The 10,133-nt window shown below is 43.9% G+C and overlaps 1 protein-coding gene across 1 annotated transcript; it reads right to left on the reverse strand.

Annotated features, from left to right (window-relative positions):
• Positions 1–379: 379 nt before the first annotated feature.
• Positions 380–9,075, reverse strand: TMED9 (transmembrane p24 trafficking protein 9). Its single transcript, XM_077326194.1, has 5 exons — positions 8,823–9,075; positions 8,502–8,602; positions 4,224–4,349; positions 3,952–4,098; positions 380–3,515 (listed from the first exon to the last, which is right to left on the reverse strand). The coding sequence occupies exons 1-5, from the start codon at positions 8,971–8,973 to the stop codon at positions 3,366–3,368; spliced, it is 675 nt and encodes a 224-aa protein (XP_077182309.1). The 5' UTR covers positions 8,974–9,075; the 3' UTR covers positions 380–3,365.
• Positions 9,076–10,133: the final 1,058 nt, after the last annotated feature.

Below are 10,133 nucleotides of genomic sequence, written 5' to 3' on the forward strand. Positions count from 1 at the left end.
TGAACTCCCAGCCTCATGGGCAAATCTTTCAGACAGCTGCCTTACCACTCTGCGCCACAAGAGGCTCTTTATTCTCATTACAGCAGGCTAATATGGCCCTGCCCAGGGCCAGGCTGGAATTATCACAGAGAGGTGGTCAGAGAAACCCTTTTAAGGAGTTCCAGAACAGTGGTGAGAAACAAGGGAAATAAATTTGAGTTAAATGGAAAATTAGAGCTACACATAATGCTGTGCATTAAAAAAAAGTCAAATTATAGATTTGTTTTAATTAACTTACACTTGATAATTACCAGAACTTCAGTGCAGATACAATACATAGAACCTCCTGCCACCTCACAAAGCTGAAAATAATGTGCAATGTAATAAAGCTACTACTCAGTTTTTAAAGGAAACATCAGTCTTTAATATTTTTTCATTCTTTATTACAGTAACAACCAGGCTGAAATGGTCTCAAAATAAAATAAGTTTGCCACCACCCTTTGGAACTGGCCCTTTATCAATAACTCTTTAGTTGCCAGGCTCCCATAGTCAGCTGGTTGTGGTACAGCATTTTCACACATTTTATCTGTGTCAGACCTCTTGATTTGGTATGGCCAGGATACTAGAAGTCTGGATGGTGTAGCCTGTGACAAAGATCCAAATTATACCAAATGGTTTGTACTGTGGAATCTTAAAGAAAAAAAAAGTGCACATACACAAACTCCCAGCATTGCTCTTCCCAATACACTCCATTTTCATACAGTACTGGAGCACCAAGCATTCACCTAATGAAGGAAAGAAACCTCATTCCTCAAGAAAGAAACCAACCTTCCCCCCCAAGGCCACCAAACTATTTCAAGGTGAATCTGAAAGCAAGACAGTCATACAAACAAGCACATTTTAATATGTTCAAAATAAAACTCAAATACTGAAAACTTAGCATGTTTCACTACCTGAATTAGACTAATGGCTTTCAACATGTCGTGTTCCCCAGTGAGTGCAGTTCAAAACTGATTCTTTTGGATCTCAAGTACATAAACTTGGTGTAACTTGGACTACACAAGTGCCAGCATTTGTTTGTTGCAGCTTTACTGTTGTAGTCCATTGCCTTTACTGTTATTGTGCATTATTCTTGGACATCAAAACAACTTTTTCTTGTATTTATTTAAGGAAAAAAAATACAGTTATCTGCTTACAAATGGAACCAATTTATTTGTAGACTAACACTGAGCAAATGACATATTGGATTCTCACCTGCTACCATAAATCTCAAGAGATGAAAATGAAAAAGTTTAAAGTCTGTACGACAAAGACAAATGGAAAGTGCTTTTACCATATCTGTTACTTGTCCAGTCCCTGTGTGTCCATTTCACACAGCCTAAAAAACAACATGCCAAGCAAGCTGTTGGCCAAGTCACTGGTTAAGAACTAATGCTTAAAACAGTAAAAAATCACATGCAAATCCTTCACTCTGTCCTTTAAATACAGGACTTTTGCTCTCCTCTTCCCTACTATTGTCACAAATCTTGGGGAAGAATAATGAATGAGACTACTTGGAATAATCTTTGAATGTCCTCTATACCAGTGGTCCCCAACCCCCGGACTGGAGACCGGTATCGGTCCGTGGATCATTCGGTACCGGGCCGCAGCTCCTCCTTGTCCTCTTCTCTGGCTGCTGCCTCAGGGGCTGCCCTGCCACTCTGCCATCAGCTCACCTTTGGTGCTCTCCAGCAGCCGCCATGGCTGGGGCTCACCCTTGTTGTGGCACTGTGCAGCTGCTGCTGGCAGCGCCCCCCAGCGGGTGGTATGAAGTCAAAGATTCCGGCAGGAAAGCAAGTGGAGCAGGAGCTCAGGCGGCGGCGACGTCCCTCGGCAAATGGCTACCCCAGGCCTCAGTAAAATTGTCAAGCATTGACCGGTCTCCGGTGATAAAAAGGTTGGGGACCACTGCTCTATACAGTACCAGTTTGCTGAATACTTAAATTAATTTAACAAAACAAACCTCAACAAGACTTGAGCTGCAATATAAAACAAACTTACTTGAAAGAAATGAGCCCTATTTAAAGCGACAGATATTACTCCCAAGTATGCATGATTAGGACTGAATAGTTGGAGCAACAGGAAACAGACATATCAAATGTTCCTGCTGTAAAAATAGCATTTTGCAAAACAAAACTTACAACTACTTAGTAAAATTTGAGTCCAATGGCACCTTTAAGACAAACAAAGATTTATTCAAGGCATGAAAAAAGCTCACACCTTGGATAAATCTTTGTTGGTCTTAAAGGTGCCATTGGACTCAATTTGTTTTTGTGCTATTTCAGACCAACATAGCTATTCACTTGAATTACTAAGCTTCTGTTAGTGAGCAAATGAAGTACCCAATCTGCCAGAAGAACTGTACCTGCACTTTTACATGAAAAGCTCATTTAATTTTAACAAGTGGGAGGAAGACCTAAGGAAAATCAAGTAAATTTAAATTCAGAGCTACACATGATGAATATCCCATTGACTATCACATTCCCCTCTCTCCCTCCATCCTCAACACACACAAACACACACAAGCAGTATATTAGAAATAATCCCAAAATTGCCCTTTAGGAGAGCAGGTAATCACAAAATCAGTCCACATTCTATTCATATCATGAATATACAGGACAGAAGACTGAGCAGAAAGTCCAGATTTCCTCATTTAGCACTTTCTCTTGGAGCAACATGCTGGTGGTGGCAAGAGTTCAGAGTCAGTAAAAGTGCATAAGGACTCAAAACTAGCATTTTCTTGGCTTTGACATTTTGAAAAGCTGGCTAAAGAAAGCATCCCAAGTGCCCCACACAGAAGAACCTACGTTGGATGTGGTGGTGGTGCAAAATGCCATCACCTTGCAGCTGACATGATAGGGCTCTCAAGGCAAGAGATGAACAGAGATAGCTTGCCATTGCCTGACTCTGCATAACCACTCTGGACTTCCTTAGTGGAATCTCACCCAAATTCTAACCAGGGCCAATCATGCTTAGCTTCCGAGAGTTGAGATCAGGCTAGCCTGGGCCTTCAGGTCTGACCCTAACTTGGATAAGAGAAATGCTGCACATAGGGTCCTTCCCATGAATTCCTCACATGGTATTAAGAAGTTCAAGGTGCCTCAAGAGCATGCAGTCCTCAGTTGTCTGGAGAGAACACGATGCCTTATAGGGGCCAACACTGCGTTGGAATTATAGGAGGCTGAGATGTGGGAGTAAGGGGAGAAAGAAAGAGGTAGATGATATGGATCCTGGTCAACAACAGTCTTGAGGAAAGGAGGGTCGAGGAGACAATAAGTGCAAACACTTGAAGTGCTGGGAACTGCTCCTGTGTAAGATGCAGGCCGTTTGCTGATATCACCACCCTTTTACACCAGCTTCTTGGCCTCAAAGAAACTTTTGAGATGCCTCATTTGCCAGACTCCAATGGCTACAAGGATGAGGGTTTGGACAATTGACCACCAGAGAACCCGCTGGTTAGTACTCTCACTAGTTTGCCGGAAGCGCTCTTCTCGCCACTGAACAAAGAAAAAAAGAAATAATTCAGAATTATTCCCTACCCACTCATGATTAAAAGGAACCATAGTGTGTTGGACATGGAACAAGGAGACCTAATTTCAAATCCCTCAAACATGCAACTCATTGGGTGACCCTGAAGCAGTCATTGTCTCTCAGCTCACTTTACCTCCTAGGGTTGTTGCAATGATAAAAGCAGAGCGAGAAGCAAGGGCACAGATGATGCTCTGAGCTCACTGGAGGAAAGGTGGTATAATGATAGTGATAATAACAATGGGCTATTCTCCCAAGTCAGGCACACTAATGCTACTGTACTTATAGTGAACACATTTCCTGAACAAACAGAATCATACAACAAAATGTGCATTGATCACTTTCCTTCCTAGTTTTACATTACAAAGCACAAAGAATACTGTTGGTATTCTCAAGGCCACTTACCCGCTGGTAGTTCTGTTCTTTCTGGATTTGCTCTATCTGTTCCAGGAGCTGGCGCACACGCAGCTGCAGCTCACTTAGCTTGTCTTTGGCTGCAATTTCGGCATAGTCGTTGGCATGCTCACCAACCTGGATGTCAAGGTGGACCCTCTGTAGTGAGATAAGGGAGAAAAGTAAACATTTCTGGTATGCACATACTCATCAGGGCAAGATGCCCCATGAGCAGTTTGGCAACTAAGCACACCCCATCCACACTATCACATAGAGCCTCTTACCAGCATGCCTCCTGCAAAGAGGGAGAACTTGGTAGAGTTAGAATGCAGGCAGATCTGATGATCTCCAGGGGTGTGGGATGTGAAGGTGAACCGGCCCTCTGAGCCATATTGTCGGGACAGCACTACCTGCAAACAGTTTCATGCCAATTTACACAGATACAAAATCTTAGGAAACCACAAGCCCTTAATCTCCCATTCATTCTCTTCACAATTTACATCAAGGGCAAAGCTATTACCAGCTGCTTTGCTTGTCCCCTCTTCCCCCATGATGGGAAGCTTAAAAGAAAGTTCCCTCTTGGGCATTTGGGCAGAAATGTTATCTACTGAGGCCCAAGCTTTTATCATCTGCTATGCTTCTTATCCTTCCTGTAGATGACAAGTAGACTTGTTCTAGTTGATGGAAGGTTCCTGTAATGTGTTTTGAGTTCTCATTGAGGGGAGAAAAGTGAGATACAATTCTCCAAATAAATAAGTCCCAACTTCCCATTTTAGGGTAAATTATTAACATAACAATCAATATCAAGCAATAGCTGTTGTGCCATGCCTTTCAGGACCCCTACTTGGGCTTGCTTTTGAAAGCTGCTTTTCCTCCTACAGCACACATGTAAATAATAATGGCCTCATGTTTCCTGCTCTCTCTCTCTCTATGCACATGCTGAAAGGATAAGCCATTTTCTGAGGACATTTAAAAGATTCAGGATAGTCAAAAGGAAATATTTCTTTATTCAATGATTGACTAAATTACAGAATTTAGTGCCAGTAAGCAGTGGTGCCCCCTTCAAGGATCGCTGCCTTGTTGTGGCAAGGGGGCTTGCGTAGCTCAGTGAAGCTATGAGCTATACCGTGCAGGGCCACCCAGGTCATAGCTGAGAGCTCTGACAAAAGGTGATCCACTGGAGAAGGAAATGGCAAACCACTCCAGTATCTTTGCCATGAAAACTCTATGGACAGTTCCAATAGGCATAACGATATGACGCCGGAAGATGAGCCCCTCAGGTCGGAAGGTGTCCAATATGCTACTGGGGATGAGCAGACGGCTAGTACGAGTAGCGCCAGAATGAATGAAGTGACTGGGCCAAAGCTGAAAGGACGCTCAGTTGTGGAAGTAACTGGTGGTGAAAAGACAGTCCGATGCTGTAAAGATTTTTATTCCATAGGAACCTGGAACGTCAGATCCATGAATCAAGGCAAGCTGGACGTGGTCAAACAAGAAATGACAAGACTGAACATCGACATTTTAGGAATCAGTGAACTAAAATGGACAGGAATGGGTGAATTTAATTCAGATGACCATCAGGTATACTACTGTGGACAAGAATCTCGCAGAAGAAATGGAGTAGCCTTCATAATCAATAAGAGAGTAGGAAAAGCAGTCTTGGGATACAATCCCCAAAATGACAGAATGATCTCAGTTCGAATCCAAGGCAAACCATTCAACATCACAGTGATCCAGGTCTATGCCCCAACCACTGCTGCTGAAGAGGATGAAGTTGATCAGTTCTATGAACGCCCTAAAATGATGTGCTTATCATCATGGAGGATTGGAATGCTAAAGTAGGAAGCCAAAAGATAACCGGGATAACAGGCAAGTTTGGCCTTGGAGTACAAAATGAAGCAGGGCACAGGCTGGTAGAATTTTGTCAAGAGAATACAATGGTCATAGCAAACACTCTTTTCCAACAACCCAAGAGATGACTCTACACATGGACATCACCAGACGGTCAACACAGAAATCAGATTGACTATGTGCTCTGCAGCCAAAGATGGAAAAGTTCTATCCAGTCAATAAAAACAAGACCAGGAGCTGATTGTGGTTCAGATCATCTGCTTCTTGTTGCAAAATTTAGGCTTAAATTGAAGAAAGTAGGGAAAACCACTAGGCCACTCAGGTATGAACTAAATCATATCCCCAATGAATACACAGTTGAGGTGACAAATAGATTTAAGGAATTAGATCTGATAGACAGAGTGCCTGAAGAACTATGGACGGAGGTTCGCGACATTGTACAAGAGGTAGCAACTAAAACCATCCCAAAGAAAAAGAAATGCAAGAAATCAAAATGGCTGTCTGAGGAAGCTTTACAAATAGCTAATCAAGAAGGGAAGTGAAAGGCAAGGGAGAAAGAGAAAGATACACCCAATTGAATGCAGAATTCCAGAGAAAAGCTAGAAGAGATAAGAATGCCTTCTTAAATGAACAGTGCAAACAAATAGAAGAAAACAATAGAATGGGGAGGACCAGAGATCTTTTCAAGAAAATTGGAGATATGAAGAGAACGTTTCATGCAAAGATGGGTATGATAAGGGACCAAAATGGTAGGGACCTCACAGAAGCAGAAGAGATTAAACAAAGGTGGCAAAATTATACAGAGGAACTATACAAGAGCGAGCTTAACATCCCTGATGACCACAATGGGGTAGTTACTGACCTGGAGCCAGACATCCTGGAATGTGAAGTCAAATGGGCCTTAGGAAGTCTGAGCAACAATAAAGCTAGTGGTGGTGACAGCATTCCAGTTGAACTATTCAAAATCTTAAAGGACGATGCAGTAAAAGTGCTACACTCAATATGCCAGCAAATTTGGAAAACTCAACAATGGCTACAGGATTGGAAAAGGTCAGTTTACATTCCAATCCCAAAGAAGGGCAATGCCAAAGAATGTTCAAACTACCGCACCATTGCACTAATTTCTCATGCTAGCAAAGTTATGCTCAAAATCCTACAAGCTAGGCTCCAGCAATATGTGGACCGAGAACTTCCAGAAGTACAGGCAGGATTTTGAAGAGGCAGAGGAATTAGAGATCAAATTGCCAACATACGCTGGATCATAGAGAAAGCTAGGGAGTACCAGAAGAACATCTACTTCTGCTTCATTGACTATGCTAAAGCCTTTGATTGTGTGGAGCACAACAAATTGTGGCAAGTTCTTAAAGAGATGGGAATACCAGAGCATCTTATTTGTCTCTTGAGAAATTTATATGCAGGTCAAGAAGCAACAGTGAGAACTGAACATGGAATCACTAACTGGTTCAAAATTGAGAAAGGAGTTCGGCAAGGCTGTATACTGTCGCCTTGCCTATTTAACTTGTATGCAGAGCACATCATGAGAAATGCGGGATTAGAGGAGTCACAAATTGGGATCAAGATTGCAGGGAGAAATATCAACAACCTCAGATATGCAGATGATACCACTCTAATGGCAGAAAGTGAAGAGGAACTAAAGAGCCTGTTGATGCGGGTGAAGGAGGAGAGTGCAAAAGTTGGCTTGAAACTCAACATCAAGAAAACAAAGATCATGGCATCCGGCCCTCTCAATTCATGGCAAATAGATGGGGAAGAAATGGAGATAGTGACAGATTTTATTTTCCTGGGCTCCAAGATCACTGCAGATGGGGACTGCAGCAAAGAAATTAAAAGACGCTTGCTCCTGGGGAGGAAAGCTATGGCAAATCTAGACAGCATCCTAAAAAGCAGAGACATCACCCTGCCAACAAAAGTGCATTTAGTCAAGGCTATGGTATTCCCAGGTCCAATGTATGGCTGCGAAAGCTGGACCATAAGGAAGGCCGAGCGTCAAAGAATTGAGGCTCTGTTGCTGGAGAAGACTCTTGTGAGTCCCTTGGACTGCAAGGCAAACAAACCGGTCAGTCCTAGAGGAGATCAGCCCTGACTGCTCCTTAGAACCCAGATCCTGAAAATGAAACTCAAATACTTTGGCCACCTCATGAGAAGGAAGGACTCCCTGGAGAAGAGCCTAATGCTGGGAGCGATCACTAAATGGATACACACCACTGTGGCACGGTGATAGGCTTTCCAGTTTACCATGTATCAAATTAATAGCTCAAAATCTTTGTTTTTGGGGGACAAGACGGACAGCCTCAACAATAGCCAATTGTGTATCCAGTCATAACTGGGAGATTATCATGGCGCAACAAACACAAGCTGAGGACTGCAAGGATTTCTGGTACAAAGTACAAGTTGTAATAGAAAGGAAGTCACTCAGCATCTTTAGTTGTCTGGACAACCAGCTCCATAGGCATCTCTGCAGTTACTCAAATATATTGTTTCCACATGAAGGGAACATACTACTGCATGTTTAGCTACGCCTCTTCCCCCAGAAATCAGACAATACCCCAGTAAAAAGTAATAAAAACAAAGGCTTTTACTTTATAGCAAAAAAGAGGACCCTTGGGACATTGTTCTTTAATCCCTCCCCTTGAACACACAGTAACTCATGGAATTGAAAATGCTCCAGGACAACTCTTGTGCCGGCATACCTTTTCATCAGGATCCTTCACTTCCACAAACATGCCGAGACCTGGAGTTGCAGGCAGGTACTCCTCTCTCTGCTTGTCAAACAGCTGTGTCCGGTAATTCCCTGATGCAGAAGGGAGCACAATGCACAGACGTCCATGCGGGACCATCACCATACGGGGCTTCTAGAGACTTACCTTCCCCTCCCCCATCTTAACCAGCTGTTAAGCAGCCCCTTAAGGCTTTATCCCCCAACGCTATCCAAGGTCCCCAACCAGACATCCCACGTAATGGCCCCTTCCAGGGCTACCTCCCGACCAGCTTCTCCGGCCCCCCCATCGCACCGATGACCATGGTCTCGTCCGGGATCTCCTCGATGAAGCATTTGCGTTCGGTCTCGCCCAAGTGGAAATAGAGACCCCATCCAGGAGCCGCAATCTCGGCCAGCACCAAGAGCTGCACGAGCACCCGCGGCCAGCACCCGACCGTCGCCATCACGCTGCGCCTTCGCTCCAGCCCGTCCTCCACGCCAGCCTTCAAGCCACGTAATTGCTATAGTACCATGTAATACAGCGAAACTACACATCCCAGCAGTGCTCTGAACGGAAACGACGCCCCCAGCAAGAAACTGGACTGCTCAAGCAGGGGCGGCGTTGCCTGATAGGTTTAGGGGCGAGGGCGTGAAGAACGAGAGCGAGTGCCGGCTTGCCACGCCAACTCTGTCGGCTGCCTCGGCGGCGAATGGGACTCACTTTCAGCTGAGGAGCTCCGTCAGGCTCTCTAGTCCGATGCAACAGCTACTGTCTGGCGTTGGAGCTTGTTAGGGTTCCGCCCGAGGCAGGGTTTCTCTTGCTTTTAGACTAGAAAATGAACGCCTCTCGGTTACGAGGGGATTAGCGGTAATGAAGGGAGACATCAGCGTCTTTCACACGGGGACTGGATTCTACGGGTTCCCTGCTTCTAGTGCGACTTTGGCTGCCGATAAAGTGCCGCAGCAACGGAGCTTCCACATGATGAGTGGCCCCCTACATCCCCTGGGCGGCCTGGTCTTTTGCATTAAAAATTAGTGATAGAACATTACATTGATAAACCATTGTAATAGGTGTAGCAGATTCTCTGAATTTCTGGGGTTTAATTTAAACATTTTTTCTAGGGCCTTCCCACCTTTCCCCTTGTATCTCTACAAGGGAAAGAGGGTCTAACGTCTTTTAATATAATAAATAAATAAAATAACTGTGTAGGTATACTCGAAATATTTTTCATGCTTTCAGGTACCATGGAAGTGATGTCAGCTGGCCACTCCACCATACACAAATAATTTTGTTTAAAAAATGCAAACATAAAAGCCCCGTATCTTCTCACCCCACCACACTTTGCCTGCAATGTTGCATTTGTAAATGAAAAATATTAAATAAAAATATGCATTTCTCCACTAATGACAGCCCCAACAGAAGACCCATCAGGCCAACTTACTGCAGCGACAAGCAGAAGCAGAACTGGTGGCAGCTGACTCCATGCAACTGCCGTTTTGAAATCTCTCATGCCACAGTACATCTTTTGAGGTATATTGCTGTACCCTGGTACACTGGCTGGAGATTTTTTTTAATGGAAGAATTTTATTATTTTATTATATATTACTGCCCTCCCAAGTTGTT

The sequence above is a fragment of the Paroedura picta genome, chromosome 3 (genome assembly GCF_049243985.1).
Source record: "Paroedura picta isolate Pp20150507F chromosome 3, Ppicta_v3.0, whole genome shotgun sequence".
In the NCBI taxonomy this organism is placed as follows: Eukaryota; Metazoa; Chordata; class Lepidosauria; order Squamata; family Gekkonidae; genus Paroedura; species Paroedura picta.

Bases quoted from the DNA above. Each gene is read 5' to 3' on its own strand.
- TMED9 (XM_077326194.1), bottom strand. From the start codon at position 8,973: ATGGCGACGGTCGGGTGCTGGCCGCGGGTGCTCGTGCAGCTCTTGGTG. The intron at 8,603-8,822 runs GTGCGATGGGGG...CTTCTGCATCAG, and splicing joins GGACGAGACCATGGTCATCG to GGAATTACCGGACACAGCTG. The intron at 3,516-3,951 runs GTAAGTGGCCTT...TTCTTTGTTCAG, and splicing joins AAGAACAGAACTACCAGCGG to TGGCGAGAAGAGCGCTTCCG.